This window comes from Chiloscyllium punctatum, chromosome 20 (genome assembly GCF_047496795.1).
Source record: "Chiloscyllium punctatum isolate Juve2018m chromosome 20, sChiPun1.3, whole genome shotgun sequence".
NCBI lineage: Eukaryota > Metazoa > Chordata > Chondrichthyes > Orectolobiformes > Hemiscylliidae > Chiloscyllium > Chiloscyllium punctatum.
In genome coordinates this window covers 14148360-14167003 of record NC_092758.1, presented here as the reverse complement: position 1 = coordinate 14167003, position 18644 = coordinate 14148360, and the positions used below count along the sequence as shown (strand labels likewise).

At 45.4% G+C, this 18644-nt stretch overlaps 1 protein-coding gene across 3 annotated transcripts in view; it reads right to left on the bottom strand.

The window, feature by feature from the left end:
• Positions 1 to 1682: 1682 nt before the first annotated feature.
• LOC140491772 (RELT-like protein 2) overlaps positions 1683 to 18644 on the bottom strand; it is a 29280-nt gene continuing 12318 nt past the window's right edge. For all 3 annotated transcript variants that reach the window (XM_072590172.1, XM_072590174.1, XM_072590173.1), the window contains 4 exons: positions 10005 to 10068; positions 6040 to 6249; positions 3835 to 3997; positions 1683 to 2817 (listed from right to left, as the gene is read on the bottom strand). In XM_072590172.1, the coding sequence (XP_072446273.1) occupies positions 2776 to 2817; positions 3835 to 3997; positions 6040 to 6249; positions 10005 to 10068 (479 nt within the window). In that variant the 3' untranslated portion in view covers positions 1683 to 2775. The remainder of the gene's footprint in view (positions 2818 to 3834; positions 3998 to 6039; positions 6250 to 10004; positions 10069 to 18644) is intronic.

Genomic DNA, 18644 nt, shown 5'->3' with positions numbered 1-18644 from the left:
AAAGGGAGAAGGTGTGGAGGTACGGGAAGCTGGAGGGGAGAAGGTATGGGGGTACGGGAAGGTGAAAGGGAGAAGGTGTGGGGGGTACGGGAAGGTGAAAGGGAGAAGGTGTGGGGGGTACAGGAAGGTGGAGGGGAGACGGTGTGGGGGTACAGGAATCTGGAGGGGAGAAGCCCAAGGCAGGAGGAGTTGGATAGTTGAAAAGATTTCGAACAAACCTCGCAGTTCAGAACTGGGCACACACAGACTGTTTAGGAAGAGGCTGCTCACCTATCGTTGAGATCGTTCCAATTCATTGGAATTTGGAACTCAAACAGAGTAGGCATGACCTTAATGAATGGTGGAGCAGGCTTGAAGGCCAAATAGAGTCATGTAGTATGACTTAATACCTCTCTTAATTCATGTGTTTGCATTATGGCTGTCAAGCAGAGGAGGAGCTGATGCCTGAAGCTGTAGGGTGGACACATGAGCCGGGTGTGATGTGCTCAGATCGATTCCCAATTCTCTATCAGTGACCCATCAGGCGAATCGAGCTCAGAATGCAATTTGAACTGAAATGGCACCAGAAGCAGATTTGACAATAAATTTCTTCAGCTAATTTCTCTCTTCAAGTATTTATCCATCGTATGGGGCAAAGAACAGGGAAATCAGACAGCTTCCTAAAAGGGCTGAATGTCCTCCCTCTGCGGGTGTCATTCTACAAACCGACTGCTTGGCAGTGTGGAGGAATAGAGGGATCTTGGTGTTCAAGTACATAGATCCCTCAAAGTTGCCACCCAAATGGATAGGGTTGTTAAGAAAGCATATGGTGTTTTGGCTTTCATTAACAAGGGGATCTACAAGTCTCTGGTGAGACCACACTTGGAATATTGTGTCCAATTCTGGTTGCCCTACTATAGGAAAGGTACAGAGGCTTCGGAGAGGGTGCAAAGGTTTACCAGGGTGCTGCCTGGACTGGAGGGCTTGTCTTATGAAGAGAGATTGACTAAGTTTGGACTTTTCTCCCTGGCGAGAAGGAGGAAGAGAGGTGACCTGATTGAGGTATACAAGATAATGAGAGGCATGGATAGAGTCAATAGCCAGAGACTTTTCCCCAGGGCAGGATTGACTGGTACAAGGGGTCATATTTTTAAGATATTAGGAGAAAGGTATAGAGGAGACGTCAGAAGTAGGTTCTTTATACTGAGAGTTGTGAATGCATGGAATGCGTTGCCAGCTGTGAGGGTGGAGGAAGCAGAGTCATGGGGGATATTTAAGCGACTGCTGGACATGCACATGGACAGTAGTAAGTTTAGGGGTGTGTAGGTTAGGTTATTTTATTTTACATTAGGATTAATCCTCAGCAAAACACCGTGGGCCAAAGGGCTTGTTCTGTGCTTTACTTTTCGAGGTTCTATGCTTATCTCGCCATGTGCTTGCGTTTTCCTTTCAACAACAACACCTTATATTTGTGAAGCATCTTCAGCGTAATGAAACATCCCAAGCGACATCGCGGGGACATCCTGAAACTAAGTATGACGCCAAGTCACATAAGAAGACATGAGGTCAGATGGCCAAAGATATTTTTAATCAATCTGTTCAGATATGTTGTGATCCACCTCTGACGCAGGTTCGACTTGACCCCAGGCCTCGTGGCCCAAAGGTAGGGACACTACCAATGTGCCACAAAAGCTATAGGGAGCAAGGTGGCCATATGTTTGCTCAAAAGAGTAGGTCTGAATAAGTGAACTAAGAGACTAAAATGAGGCTGATTGAGGATTCCAGTTCACGGAGTTTATGCAGCTGAAGGCACCTACACCAACTGGAGTTCTGAAACTGGACTGGAAGCATTAACTCTGCTTTCTCTCCACAGGTGCTGCCAGACCATCTGAATTTCTCCAGCGATTTCTGTTGTTGTTTCCTATCTCTACCATCTGCAGTTCTTTGTTTTATTTGAAAGTAAAACAGGTTATTTGGGAAGTATCACATTTGGGGGAGCCCGCTGCCTGTAAATTTGGCTGCTGGGTTTTCCACCATCAGTACATTCCAAAGGTACTTCATTGGTTGTGAATGCTTTTGATGTTATGAAAGAACGTAGAAATGCAAGTCTTTTTAAGGAGGGATTTCTTCCTCTCTGCTTCCCACACTGTTCTACACCAGGTTTTGGGCTTTTTAACTGTTCAGGATTGGTTTAATTAATCTCCAGGAGTAAAGTAAAATGAGGGGTTAAACATCACTGAACACTAATTTTCTTCCCAGAGGGAATCTGTGAACAAACAGTGAGAAAGGACTGCAGTGCCAGCTAATGCCACCAGGGTGTGCAAGAGGCCTGTGCATGTCTGGGCTGTCCTCACTCATTTCACTAAAGGCCGCTTTCGGAGCTGATGAGAATTGAACTATGGCATTGAGGTGTGTGGGCAAGTTGACAAGCAATCTCTTCAGGTTGGGGGTGAAACCCCATGTTTCCCCTTCCCCTCCACCCCAACTATACCCAAGCTCGGCACAGTCCCAGAGATCTGGGTCAGGCTGAAATGTAAACAGGGAAGTTAAAGGTTATATGGATTTGAGCTTACAATCAGACCAGCCAGGATGCCCCAGCTAGCTGACCATCTTTCTGCCTCGCTGGTTGTGTATCTGGTACTAGAGTCCCAGCTCCCAAGTGCAGAGTGCGAGATGGACCAGTGGGACAGTGTAGTTTTGAAAGGAGGTTCCTCGCCAGCGGTTAGGATTGGGGACTAGTGCTGAGATTGTGTCTGAGATCAGGCGAGGCCTTTGGTATCGTCATCTCCAGGCCCATCACTGGCTGTCTGCGCCTTGTCCGGAAGGGAAGACACAGCCCTGAAAAAGAACAGACAGCAGCACTCAGTCACTTAACATCAGAGTGACAGTGATACAGTCACAGACACACACACACATACACTGCACATCATTCCAGAGTGAACAATGAACCATTTGAGTGTGCTGCATTGCACACGTTCACACACCACAAATTTACTCAATTATTTACACTCGACTACAAGGGAAGGTGGCCAGAGAGAGTGAGAGAGAAAGAGAAGTGGGGTTGAAAGACGAATAGACAAAGGACAGGGAGAAAAATGAGAAATGATATAAGTGGGAAAGAGAAGTTAGTCAGACTTAGCAATGGTCACAGACTGAGCAGCCAGCAGAGTCAGTGATTCAGATTGATCACTAATTATTCTTTATTTCTATCCAAAACATGATATTCTTGAGAACCCATCTGTGAGAAGCTCATTCTCGAGTCACAGCTTGATTAGATTAGATTACTTACAGTGTGGAAACAGGCCCTTCGGCCCAACAAGTCCACACCGCCCCGCCGAAGCGCAACCCACCCAGACCCCTACATTTACCCCTTACCTAACACTACAGGCAATTTAGCATGGCCAATTCACCTGACCTGCACATCTTTGGACTGTGGGAGGAAACCGGAGCATCCGGAGGAAACCCACGCAGACACGGGGAGAACGTGCAAACTCCACACAGTCGCCTGAGCTGGGCAGGAGCAGACTCCTGGAATAATACAAAATGAATTATGAATCTGATCTCTGTGAATCTGCAGATCCTTTGTCAGATGGGAAGCCTGTACTCAGTCATCCACTGACATTTTTCGCAAAATGACAAAGAAGATCAGTCACCAACCAGGCGAGGAGAATGTGTAAGCACAGAGAGGGGAGTGGGGGGGATGGGAGTGGAGTGAGGAGTGAATGAGATGGAGTAATGAGTGGGGTTTGAGGTAGACGAGGAAAGGAAGTGGGGGGGCGTGGGGATTGTGGGAGGGCAATGTTCAGAGCCGACTGAGTCTGAGGGGAACCCAACCCACGACACACAGCTACGTACCTTTATCATCCCCTCACTGGCTGTGCTTTCATGGGTGGTGGGTTTCTCACACTCCGGGTCTGTCTGCGTTGTGACTGAATGACCCCGAGAACATGTTTCAATCGCAGGCAGCCTGCTCAGTTCCTGCGCCCACTGACCTTTCCCAACACGTGTAACCCGAAACCTATAGTCAAGAGATAATACATCAGTCAGAAACACATGCAATTATATTTGGGCTACAGACCACCCCAAATCCCAGCTCAGTTAGCGAGAGACCGTCCCTGAATCCCAGCTCAGTCAGTGGGAGACCAGCCCTGAATCCCAGCTCAGTCAGTGGGAGACCAGCCCTGAATCCCAGCTCAGTCAGTGAGAGACCAGCCCCGAATCCCAGCTCAGTCAGTGGGTGACCAGGCCCGAATCCCAGCTCAGTCAGTGGGAGACCAGCCCTGAATCCCAGCTCAGTCAGTGGGAGACCAGCCCTGAATCCCAGATCAGTCAGTGGGAGACCAGCCCTGAATCCCAGCTCAGTCAGTGGGAGACCAGCCCTGAATCCCAGCTCAGTCAGTGGGAGACCAGCCCTGAATCCCAGCTCAGTCAGTGGGAGACCAGCCCTGAATCCCAGCTCAGTCAGTGGGAGACCAGCCCTGAATCCCAGATTAGTCAGTGGGAGACCACCCCTGAATCCCAGCTCAGTCAGTGGGTGACCAGCCCTGAATCCCAGCTCAGTCAACACCACACAATGAGGCTAAGCATGTCGATGAGGAGCTACCTGGACCTGAAGCCTGGCTGTGGGCCATGTGGTGAATGGGCTGTTATGGAGAAGCAGTGGGACCAAGGGCTGTGGTGGAATACCCCACTCTCTGTGTGGATACATAACTTATTAATTTCTGGAGATAACCAGACTGTTTGTCAAAGAAAAAAGTTATCTTTTGCTTATATGGAGAGGTATTGAGTACAGCAGCACCAAAATTGTGTTAAAACAGTACAAATAACTGATGGCCTCAGAAGGACTGCTCTGACCAATTCTGAGAGACCTCACCTTCAAAAGGATGGCAAGTCTTGGAGAGGGTGCATATTAGATTTACATATGAGTATTATCACATAGTAGTATTATCTACTCCTTAATGGGATACGTGCATCAGTTGGTCAGGCAGCATCCAGTCCTCACTTTCTCCTACGTGCATCAGTTATTAGGCCAGCTTTTAATGCTCTTGAACTGCCAGGTGGGACTAAGTTTCGTTTGGGATTATGGTTGGACCGAAGAGTCTGTTTCCATGCTGGATGACTCTATCACTCTATGACTTTGAGTGGCTTGCTCGACTATTTCAGAGGGTGGTTAACAGTCAACCACATTACTGTGGAGAAAGTGAGGCCTGCAGATGCCCAAGATCAGAGTCAAAGACTGTGGTGCTGGAAAAGGAACAGGAGAGTCGACATTATGGGCATAAGCCCTTCATCAGGAATCACATTGCTGTGGGTCTGGAATCTTGGCAAGACTAGGTAAATATGGCAGATAGTGTCCCCTTAAAGGTCATTTGTTAAGCTGAAAGTAAAAACAGAAAGTGCTGGAGATGTATTTTCATAACAATCAATTATAGTTTCGTAGTCACCATCACTGAGATAAGCTTTATATTCCAGGATGTATGAATTATGTCCAAATTTTCACCAGCCATTATGGTGAGGTTAGAGCCCCTGTCCCAGAACATTAGGCTGGCCCTCTGGATTACTTGTGAAGTGACATTATCATAATCTCCCTCATCAAATAAGCCATAAATCAATCATTTCGGTAATAGTAGGCAACTGAGCCAGTCATCTCAAGAAGCACATTTAGAAGGTTGAGCAATAAATCCAGAGGTGTGTGTTTGAGGGGAGTGTGGGGATGAAAAGATTGATCTTTAATTGAGTAAGTTATGTGCTGCATCAAAGTGTGGTGAAAGAAGATTCGATTATAACTTTGAAAAGGGAATTGCAAAACTATTTGATGTGGAAAAGTCTGGAAGGCTGTGGGGGAAGAGAATGGGATTGGGACTTATTAGATAGCTCATTCCTAAGGTCAGTGCAAGGCATGATGACCTTCCTCTGTACGATCGTATTCTGCGGAATCAGTGTGGAGCCAGGCAACTCCTATCAGTTAATGTTCTGGCTTCTGCAATATTAGCCTGAACACCAGAGATTGTTTCCTAATTGTAATGAGGTCAGGTTTGAGGAACTTGCGGTTTCTTGTACCTGCCCACAGAGAGGACAGTGACCTCCACTCCGTGATTCCTGCTCTTGGTCTCTTTGGCTCGTCTGTGTATCTGCAATGCAGATCTCTTCCTTCTCTGATTGCAGCTCAGACAGGCTGATCCAGCACTTCCTGCAACCACAGAGTGCACAGTATGATGGTGATGGATCAGGGGAGGAGCTCTTGGCACAGCTGGTTCAGGGAAAATTGGACTGAAAATTAAGAGCAAGAACAATATGGAGTTAGACAAAGAGGAAAGTTCCCTCTACTTGTTTAAATTAAAAATACAGCTCCCTCTATACAGTCCTCATCAAACATTCCCAGGACATGCACAGCACAGGTTTAGATACAGAGTAAAGCTCCCTCTATACAGTCCTCATCAAACATTCCCAGGACATGGACAGCACCAGGTTAGATACAGAGTAAAGCTCCCTCTATACAGTCCTCATCAAACATTCTCAGGACATGGACAGCACCAGGTTAGATACAGAGTAAAGCTCCCTCTATACAGTCCTCATCAAACATTCCCAGGACATGGACAGCACCAGGTTAGATACAGAGTAAAGCTCCCTCTATACAGTCCTCATCAAACATTCCCAGGACATGGACAGCACCAGGTTAAATACAGAGTAAAGCTCCCTCTATACAGTCCTCATCAAACATTCCCAGGACATGGACAGCACAGAGTTAAATACAGAGTAAAGCTCCCTCTATACAGTCCTCATCAAACATTCCCAGGACATGGACAGCACCAGGTTAAATACAGAGTAAAGCTCCCTCTATACAGTCCTCATCAAACATTCCCAGGACATGGACAGCACCAGGTTAGATACAGAGTAAAGCTCCCTCTATATAGTCCTCATCAAACATTCCCAGGACATGCACAGCACAGGTTTAGATACAGAGTAAAGCTCCCTCTATATAGTCCTCATCAAACATTCCCAGGACATGGACAGCACCAGGTTAGATACAGAGTAAAGCTCCCCCTCCACTGTCCCCAGCAAACACTCCGAGGCACAGCAAGATGCTGGACAGATTAAAGCTTCCTCAGTTACTGAAAGTAAAGCTTCCTTTTCACTGTCAACATCCAAGAATCCCAGGACAGCACACGATGATTCACAGAGTAAAGTTCCCTCAACTCTTTTAAAGTGAAAGTAAAGCTACCTCTACATTGTCAGTCATTCCCACAACAAATACCACAAGTCTACAGCACCTTTCAGCATTTCAGCACATCTCAATGTATGATATAGCCAGTTGGATACTTTGGAAATGCAGTCACTATTGTGATAAAGGAAACACAGCTGCTGAAGTCTACACAACACACTCTGACCACACCTATAAGGTAATGACCAGACTTGCTGTTTCTAGTGTTGATGGTTGAGGGATAACAATCCTCCTGGGACATTGGGAATAAAGTTCCTATTTCTTTTCATAGTGACACCTTGTGATCTTTTACATTTGTCTGAGAGAGAAAAGATTGGGTTTGGTTATAATGTGTCATCCAAAAGACAGCAGGCCAGTTCATACATCTCGCCCTCATTGCTGTCCCTTTCACACTGCAGTACTCCTTCAGCACTGGTCCATTCTGATAGTGCAGACAGAGCTCAGAACTAACAGTGCAGATATTCCTTACAACCACCCTTTGACAGTGTAGTGCTTTTTCAGTACTGCCCCAGCACTGCAAGTGCAATGTTCCCTCAGTACTACCTCTCTGACAATGCAATACTCCCTCAGTACTGACTCTCTGACAATGCAGCACCCCCTCAGTATTGACCCTCTGACAATGCAGCACTCCCTCAGTAGTGACCCTCTGACAATGCAGCACTCCCTCAGTACTGACTCTCTGACAATGCAGCACCCCCTCAGTACTGACCCTCTGACAATGCAGCACTCCCTCAGTAGTGACCCTCTGACAGTGCAGCATTCCCTCAGTAGTGACCCTCTGACAGTGCAGCATTCCCTCAGTACTGACCCTCTGACAGTGCAGCGCTCCCTCAGTACTGACCCTCTGACAATGCAGTACTCCCTCAGTACTGACCCTCTGACAATACAGTGCTCCCTCAGTACTGACCCTCTGACAGTGCAATGTTCCCTCAGTACTATCTCTCTGACAATGCAGCACTCCCTCAGCACTGACCCTCTGACAGTGCAGCACTCCCTCAGTACTGACCCTCTGACAGTGCGGCACTCCCTCAGTACTGACCCTCGGACAGTGTAGCACTCCCTCAGTACTGACCCTCTGACAATGCAGCACCCCCTCAGTACTGCCTGTCTGACAATGCAGCACTCCCTTAGTACTGACCCTCTGACAGTGCAGTGCTCCCTCAGTATTGCCTCTCTGACAATGTAGCACTCCCTCAGTACTGCCTCTCTGACAATGCAGCACCCCCTCAGTAATGCCTCTCTGACAATGCAGCACCACATCAGTACTGCCTTTCTGACAATGTAGCACTCCCTCAGTACTGCCTCTTTGACAATGCAGCACCCCCTCAGTAATGCCTCTCTGACAATGCAGCACCACCTCAGTACTGCCTTTCTGACAATGTAGCACCCCCTCAGTACTGCCTCTCTGACAGTGCAGCACTCCCTCAGTACCGACCCTTTCACAATACAGTGCTCCCTCAGTGCAGCCTCTCTGACAATGCAGCACTCCCTTAGTACTGACTCTCTGACAGTGCAGTACTCCCTCAGTACTGCCTCTCTGACAATGTAGCACTCCCTCGGTGCAGCCTCTCTGAAAATACAGTGCTCTCTCAGTACTGCCCTCCAAAATTACAGCAATCCAATCAGTAGCTTTCCTCTCAACAGGGCTGTTGTACCTTAGCATGACCCTTCTAACAGTAAATTCTAGTGCAATTTCTGCTTCTGTTTCTGTTTTGGATCTTAAGCATCTGTTGTTCTTCGTTTTAATTGAGTGCACTCTGGTACTTCCTTAATACTGCTATTTTGTTCAGCTCAACAGCAAGGGCATCAAGTTGCCTTAAGTATTTAAACATTCTTCTCAACTCACCTATTCCTGAAGTTGATTTTCCTTTGAGTGAAAATTTGCCCTGACTTCCTTACTTATTCTTAGTAATTTTAATTTGTGTCATTTTAGGAATTGTTGTCTCCAACATAATTATCTCGATTCTAAATGTTAAGTGTTATGCATTCTGACTTTGGACAGCCAAGTATTGAGCTCTGAGGCATGAGTTACCTCTTGGAGCCTTGTCAGTGTAACATAAGGCGCTGACTCTCCAGTACGGCCGCATCTGTGAGGTTCATGATGCTGAAACAGGGAAATTCAGACTCTCACCATCTGGGTAATGCAGAAAAAATCAAGAACTCCTTTTCAGTGATTATGGAAGCAAAGTTCTAGTTCCCAGAGTGAGGATTTTTTCTGCCATTGTATCCATTTTCATGAATAATAACATGGATTTTCCCCATCACACTTCACAAAATTATTCACGTCCAAAATTCTGCCGACTAACTCAGATCAAGACCTACTTCAGTCACTGCTTTCTCAGTCTTGCTCACCTATGCTGGTTCACAGTCCAGAACCTCCTAAATTTTAAAGTCCTGATCCTTGTTTGCAGTTCCACCCTGGTCTTATTCTTCCCTATCCCCAGTAAAATCCAACAAACCTAGAACCCTTCAAGATTTCTGTGCTTTTCCTCTGCATTCTAGCCTCCTAAGCATTCCCAATAGTCATCATTCTAACATTGCTGGCTGTGTCTTCACCCACCTTGATCCCAAGCTATGGAATTCCCTCTCTTTCCTTCTCTACCTCTCTCTGCTTTAAGATGCTCCTTTCCCAAGCTTTTGGTCATCACTGCTCCTTGTCCGTATTTTTATTGAATATGTTCCTCAAGATAGAAGTATGTTTTCACCCATATACTCTGAACAAACACATTTTGGAGACAGAGATGGGAATGATAAATAAAATGCTTGAGCGATAACTCACGTTTAGATCCCTCTTTCCTCTTACCTGGGTACTGGAGGTTTCACCTGTTCATGTTCCCTTAGCAACTCGTTGAGCGCCTCCACGTTAGCTGGGCAACAGCACAAAGACAGAAGATATCACCAAGACTAAATAAGAACAAAACAAGCAATAATGGTCAAGACCCTCCTCCTGTCCTTTCAGCCTGTCCCTCACAATCACGATACATTGGCCATCACATTATACACACGGCCCATCCTGTTCATAACCATGTGATCACTTGGTAGAGGCAAAGGGAAGGAATAAAAAATCTGGCGGTGGGGGGGGGGGAGGTGACATTTAGGAAATTCTTCTCTGATCTATTTGGGTGAACGGAACTGATGCAGAAGATTAATCTTGTTCTGAATTCCCTGGAGTATATGCCCTTTTGAAGGTTGGGGTTGGGGGGGGTGGGGAAACAAGAAGGACAACAGCAAAGGAGCATAAAGAGATTGAATAAGAGAAGAAAATAGAGTATGCAAGTAAGCTTGTGGGAAACATACAAACTGATTGTAAAAGCTTCTATAGATACGTGAAGAGATAAAAGATTAGTGAAGATAAATTGTAGGTCCCTTACAGCCAGAAACAGAGAACACGATAGCAGGCCAATTAAATACATACTTTGGGTCAGTCTTTAAAAAGGACAAAAATAATATCCCAAAAAATATTGGGGAATACAGGGAACTGAAGGAAATCAGTCTTAGTGGGAAGTGGTGTTGGGAAATTGATTGGGTTAAAGGCTGATAAATCCCCAGGGTCCGATAATCTATATCCCAGAGCAGTTAATGAAGTATCCTAGAAACAGTAGATGTATTGATGATCACCCTTCAAGATTCTTAGATACTCTGGAACAATTGCTATGGATTGGAGGGTAGCTAATCTAACCTCCATTTAAAATAGGTGGTAGGGTGAAAACAGGGGATTTTATACCTATTCGCCTGACACCAGAAGTGGCAATAACACTACAGTTCATTAGGAATGATTTAACAATAGAACACTTGGAAAACAGTGACAGGATTGGGCAGAGTCAGCATGGATTTACAAAGGGCAAGTCACACTTGACAAACCCACTGGAATTTTCAAGGCTGTAACTAGTAGAGTTGATAAGAGGGAGCCAGTGGATGTGGGTTAATTGGACTTTCAGAAGGCTTTCGATAAGATCCTACGTAAAAGATCAGCATGTCAAATTAAAATGCATGACACTGAGGGTGGTGAACTGACATGGGTAGAGAATTGGTTGGCGGACCGGAAACAAGTGATAGAAATCAGTGGGTATTTTCCCAATTAGCAGCCAGTGGTATTATGGTACTACCAGGATCAGTACTTAGACCTCTGTTATTTATGATTTAGATGGAAAATTTCATTGTAATGTCTCTAAATTTGCAGATGACACACAACTAGGCTGAAGAGGGAACTGTAAAGAGGATGCAGAGATGCTTCAGTGTGATTTGGACAAGTTGAGTGAGTGAGCAAATATAGTTTCTCTGCTAGAAAGGAGTATAGGAAGGTTCAGGGAAAGCTTGGTTATCCCGGTTTAACTTCTGCAACTTCCTGACCAGGAGCATTTATTGAGAAATTAACGGATTATTAAAACTAAGAAAGTGTAATCTGTCAGTATCATGTGTATTTATGTAAAAAGATTTCACATTTCACAGGATAGAACTAATGGAATATGATCAGGTGTATCCAAGAACTATTTGAGAAGTTAGGGAGGTGATTGCTGCAAGTGATATTTGTATCATCAATAGCCACAAGTGAGGTGTTGGAAGCCTGGAGGTTGGCTAATGTGGTGCCATTATTTAAGAAAGACTGTAAGAAAAAGCCAGGGAACTACAGACCAGTGAGCCTGTCCTCAGTAGTGGGTAAGTTGTTGGAGGGGATTCTGAGGGACAGGATTTACATGTATTTGGAAAGGCGAGGAATGATTAAGGAGAGTCAATATGGCTTTGTGTGAAATCGTGTCTCACTAGCGTAATTGAGTTTTTTGAATAAGTCACTAAGAAGATTGATGAAGGCAGAGTGGTAGACATTGGTGATATGGATTTCAGCACAGCGTTCAACAAGGTTCTACATGGTAGACTGGTTAGCAACGTTAGATCACAGGAATCCAGGGGGAGCTAGCCAGTTAAATATAAAATTGGCTTCGAGGTAGGAGACAGAGGTAGTAGATGGTTGTTTTTGGACTGGAGGCCTGTGACCAATGGTATACTGCAAGGATTGGTGCTGGGTCCAATACTTTTGTCATTTGTATAAATGATTTGGATGTAAGTTTGCAAATGATTCTAAAATTGGTGTGCAGTGGACAGCGAAGAAGGTGATCCCAGAATACTGTGGGACCTTGGTCAGATGGAACAATGGGCCGAGAAGTGGCAGATGGAGTTTAAAATTAGATAACTATGAGGTGTTGCATTTTGAGAAGGCAAACCAGGGCAGGTCTTACAGTAGGGCCCTGGGGTGTGTTGCTAAGCAAAGGGACCTCAGGGTTCAGGTGCATAGCTCCTTGAAAATAGAGTTACAGGTGGTGAAGATGGTGTTTGGTATGCTTGCCTTCATTGGTCAGTGCATCAAGGATAGGATGTGGGATGTCATAATGTGGCTGTACAGGACATAGGTTAGGCGACTTTTAGAATACTGGTCCCTGCTATAGAAAATACGTTGTTAAACTTGAAAGGGTTCAGAAAAGGTTTACAACAATGTTGCCAAGATTGGAGGGTCAGATCCAAAGGTTGAACAGGGTGAGGGTGTCTTTGCCTGGACTGTTAAAGGCTGAGGGGCGAGTCTTTTCCCCAGGGTAGGGCAGTCCAAATTTAGAGGGTATAGGTTTAAGATGAAAGGGAAAGATTTGAAACAGACTTGAGAGGCAATTTTCTCATGCAGAGGGCGGTGCGTGTATGGAACCAGCTGCCAGAGGAAATGGTGGAGGCTGGTACAATTACAACATTTAAGAGGAATCTGGATGGGTTCATGAATAGAAAGGGTTTAGAGGGATATGGGCAAAATGCTGGCTAATGAGACCAGATCATTTTGGTTTATCTGGTAGCATGACCTGGTTGGACCGAAGGGTCTGTTTTCATGCTATATAACTCTATGACTTTATGGTCATTATTTCAAAAGGGTTGGAGTATAACAGTAGGGAAGTGTTACTGCAACTGTACAAGGTGCTGATGAGACCACACTTGAGTCCTGTGAGCTGTTTCAGTCCCTTTATTTAAGGCAAGATATTGAATTGAATTGAAATGAATTTATTGTCACAGTGAAAAGCTTTGTCATGTGAGCAATACAGGCAGATCACAGAGTTAAGTCGCGTAGATAAGTAAATAATAGGTAAACAGCGGCAAAAACAAAAACACAGGGATAGGTGAATGTTAAGAATTTGTGAGTCCATTCATTGGAGTCAGTTCAGAGAAGGATCACTAAGATGATCCCCGGTAAGGAAAGATTCTGTCATGAGCAATGGCTAAATAGGTCAGGATTCTACTCACTGGACTTTGGGAGAATGAGAGGTGATCTCATTGAAATAAAGAGGATTCTTAAGGGGCTTGGCAGGGTCAATGCTGAGAGGATGTTTCTCCTCACAGGAGTGTCTAGGACCAGATGGTACAGTCTCTGAATTAAGGGGTGCCAATTTAAGTATGAGAAGAGGAGGAATTTCTTCTCTCAAAGGGTTGTGAGTCTGTGGAACTTCTTGCCACAGAGAACAGTGGGGACTGAGTCCTTGTTTATTTAAGGCTGAAATAGCTGAATTCTTAATCAGAGGAATCAAGGGTTACAGGGAAAGGGCAGGAAAGTGGACATGAGGAACGTCAGATCAGCCATGATCCTACTGAATAGCATAGCATGCCCAAGGGGATGAACGACTTGCTTCTGTTTGTATTTCTTATGATCTAATGGTCTTAATTAGGGAGAAGCAGTTCAGTCAGATATAAAGATTTGATTTGGAACGTTAATTTCTCTAGATTTGAAATGCTGTAAAATGATAGTTTGGGGAATAGATGAAACTTTGCTGTGTCTCAAGATATTTCAAACTGTGTTCCATATTTTGATATCTTGGTTTATTTTATTTATTCCCTATTGCATAATAAACTTCTGCTTTATTGTTAAAGAAACTCTGCAGCCTTGTGTGCTTATGATTCAGTGAATGACCACCATGTTAAATAAAATGAAGTATCATCTATTAAGCAGATTTCACACTGGGATATGACTCATCCATCAATAACATTGGCTGGGATCATAACAATTTGGATTTAAAGGACTTCCAAATTTACACCTCCACCACCCAGAGGAACAAGGACAGCAGGTGCCTGGGAACAATAACACTTTAATGATCCCCTTTCAGGGCACTGACACATCCCTCACTTGTACAAATGTCAGCTGCTCATTCACCATCACTGGGTTAAAATTCCGTAAATTCCATGCTAACAATACTGTGGGAGCACCTTTATCACACAGAATGCAGGAGTTTAAGATGGTGTCTCACAGGAACCTTCTCAAAAGACAATTGGGGGTGTTGAACATGTCAACAACAACCACATCCTGTGAATTAAACTTAAGGAAAGATTCAACCAGAATGCTTGCTTGCTCATCATCACTTTCACAAGTTATATACCAATCGAGGGCACTATATTTTTTCTTTTGTTTTGTATTCACTTGTGGGATGTGGGCACACTGGCTGACCAGCATATTGCCTATCCCTGGTTGCCCTTGAGAAGATGGTGTGGAACTACCTTCTTGAACGACTGTAATCAGGCCACAATGCTGCCAGGAAGCAAATCTCAGGATTTTGGACCAAAGACACTGAATGAACGATGTTCGGATGGTGAGTGGCTTGGAGGGGAACTTGTATGTGTATCTGTCGCTATTGCCCTTCTATGTAAAAGTGGTTGTAGGCTTGGAAGGTGCTATCTAAGGATCTCCGGTGAATTTTTTCAGTGCATCTTGTAGATAGTAGACACTGCTGCTACTGGGAGTTGGTGGTGGAGAGAGCAGATGTTACTGGATGTGATGCCAGTCAAGTGGGCTGCTTTGTCCTGGGTGATGTAAAGCTTCTTGAGTGTTAGTGGAGCTGCTTTCATTCAGTCAAATGGGGAATATTCCATCAAACTTCTGACTTGGGCCTTGTAGAAGGAGGACAGGTTTTGGAGGGTCAGGAGCTGAGTAATTTGCTGCAGGGTTCCTAATCTCTGAGGTGCTGTTGTCGCCACTGTATCTATATGGCTAGTCCAGTCGAGTTTCTGGTCAATGATAGCCCCCAGATGTTGATAGATAAATGGGAGGGGGGGTGGGGCTGGGGAAAAGATAGCTGAGAGTGCAATAGTGGATGGGGTTGGGGGTAAAGATGATAAGTTGGAGAGGAGGTGGAGTGCACAGATGGGAAGGAAGATTGACAGGTGGTGCTGAGCTGGAAGGTTGGAAATGGGCGGCACGGTGGCACAGTGGTTAGCACTGCTGCCTCACAGTGCCAGAGACCCGGGTTCAATTCCCGCCTCAGGCGACTGACTGTGTGGAGTTTGCACGTTATCCCCGTGTCTGCGTGGGTTTCCTCCGGGTGCTCCGGTTTCCTCCCACAGTCCACATGTGCAGGTCAGGTGAATTGGCCATGCTAAATTGCCTGTAGTGTTAGGTAAGGTGTAAATGTAGGGGTATGGGTGGGTTGCGCTTCGGCGGGTCGGTGTGGACTTGTTGGGCCAAAGGGCCTGTTTCCACACTGTAAGTAATCTAATCTAATCTAAAAACTGGGTAAGGTGGGGGGAGGGGAAATGAGGAAACTGGTGTCTCGGACATGTTCCCTAAAGTGCTCTGCGAGAAGGCGTCCAGTCTCCGGGACACCCGCACCAATCAACCCCACCACCCTGTGGCCAAACATTTCAACTCCCCCTCACACTCTGCTGAGGACATGCAGGTCCTGGACCTCCTCCATCGCTGCTCCCTCACCACCTGACGCCTGGAGGAAGAATGCCTTATCTTCCGCCTCGGGACCCTTCAACCCCAGGGCATCAATGTGGACTTCACCACTTTCCTCATTTCCCCTCCCCCACCTCACCCCAGTTCCAACCGTCCAGCTCAGCACTGTCCTCATGACCTGTCCTATCTGTCAATCTTCCTTCCCATCTATCCGCTCTACCCTCCTCTCCTACCTATCACCATTACCCCCACCTCCATCCACCTATTGCACTCTCAGCTACCTTCTCCCCAGCCGCACCCCCCTCCCATTTATCTCTCCACCCCCAAGGCTCCCAGCCTCATTCCTGATGAAGGGCTCTGGCCCAAAACATCAATTCTCCTGCTCCTCAGATGCTGCCTGACCTGCTGTGCTTTTCCAGCAACACAGTCTCAATCTGATTGCCAGCATCTCCAGACCTCACTGTCTCCTCTATGTCGACAGAGATAGTTAGTTTGTCTTTTATTGAAAATGGTCATTGCTTGACATTTGTGTGGCATGAATGTAGCTTGCCACTTTCCAGCCCAAGTCTGGATATTGTTCAGGTTTTGTTGCATTTGGACATGGATTGCTTCAGAATCTGAGGAGTGATGAATGGTGCTAAACATAGTGCAGTCATCGATGAACATTCCCACTTCTGACCTTATGATGGGGGAACGGTCATTGATGAAGCCACTGAAGATGGTTGGGCTTAGGACACTACCCTGAGGAACCCCTACAGAGATGTTCTACAGCTGAGATAACTGACCTACAACAACTACATCAATCTCGCTTTGTTCCAGGTACGTCTCTAACCCTTGTAGATTCTTCCACCTGATTCCCATTGACTCCAGTTTCACTAATGATCTTTTTTGCCACACTCGGTTGTGCGTGGCCTTGATGTCAAGGGCAGTCATTTTTACCTGCCCTCTGGAATTCAGCTCCTTTGTCCATGTTTGAACCAAAGCTGTAATGAGGTCAGGAGCTGAGTGACCCTGGCAGAATCCAAATTGGACATACATGGTTTGATCCAATACAGATCCATTTATCACCATCACAGATTAAAATCGTTTGTAAATGATCCCAAATTTTTGCCTTTGGTTTATAAAATTACAAGTATCGAATTTATTGAGCATCCCTGAGTTTGGTATAAGTGAGGGATTTGCTTGGCCATTTCAGAGGGCAGTTAAGAGTCAATCACGTTGGTGTGGGACAAAGTCACCTGTTGCTCCACTGCAGGTAAGGACAGCAGATTTTCCTAAAAGGACATTAGCAAACCTGTTGGATTTTGTGACTATGTGACAGCTCCATGGTCACTTTTACAGAGATGAGCTTTTCATTTCCAGACTTTTAAAAACTGAAATCAAATTCTCAAACTATCCCAGGGATTCAATCCTCTGGATTATCAGTCCAGAAATGTAACTCATTTGTAGATTTGGATAGTGCCCCATTGCCACATCAAAGTTCACATCCTCATATAGTCTGCAGAGCAGCATTGCAGAAGGAGCTCTATTTTGTATCTAACCCTGTTCTGAACCTGCCCTGCGAATGCTTGATAGGTCAGTTTAGAAGGAGCTTTATTCTATATCTAGTATATGCTTTATGTGCCAGGGGAGTATTTGATGCAGCAGTATAGGGAAAGCTTTACTCCCCATGTAACCTCAAACTACATCTGTCCTGGGTAGGTTTGATGGGACAGTGTGAAGAGAGCATCACTCTATTTGTAAGCTGTGCTAGGCCTGCCTTGGGAGTGTTTGAGGACAGTATAGAGGGAGTTTTACTCTGTATCTAACCTGTGCTATATCTGACCTGAGAGTGTTTCATGGGGACATAGTAAGGGGAGCAGTGCTGAAGAAGACTCATATTGAGCTAAAAATGTTAACTCTGATTCTCTCTCCACAATACTGCTTGAACTGCTGAGTTTTTTTCTCAAGCATTTTCAGTTCACATAAATGATCTGGAAGGGGGCATTGATAGTCTGATCATTAAGTTTGCAGATGACACAAAGATTGGTGGAGTAGCAGAAAGCATAGGGGACTGTCAAAGAATACAGGAGAATATAGATAGATTGGAGAGTTGGGCGGAGAAGTGGCAGATGTGAGGTCTAATTCTAGAGTGAATTATACTGTAAACAGAAGAGCCTTGGGAAAATTTGCTGAACAGAGAGACCTGGGAGTGCAAGTCCATTGTACCCTAAAGGTTGCTGTGCAGGTGGATAGAGTGGTCAAGAAGGCATATGGTATGCTTGCCTTCATTGGATGGGGTATTGAGTATAAGAGCTGGCAGGTCATGTTAAAGTTGTACAAGACTTTAGTTTGACTGCATTTAGAATACTATGTACAGTTCTGGTCGCCACATTACCAAAAGCTTTGGAGAGGGTGCAGAGAAGGTTTACGAGGATGTTGCCTGGTATGGAAGGTGCTAGCTATGAAGAGAGGTTGAGTAGGTTAGGATTGTTTTCAATAGAAAAAAAGGAGATTGAGGGGGACCTGACTGAGGTCTGCAAAATCTTGAAGGGCATACACAGGATGGATAGAGATAAGATTTTTCCCAGGGTGAGGGATTCATTATCGAGACGTAACGCGTTCAACGTGAGAGATGAGAAGTTTAAGGGGGATACAAGTGGAAAGTACTTTACCCAGAGGGTGGTAGGTGACTGGAACGCATTGTCAATAGAGGTAGTAGAGGCAGGCACGGTAGATTCATTTAAAGTGCGCATGAACAAATGCCTG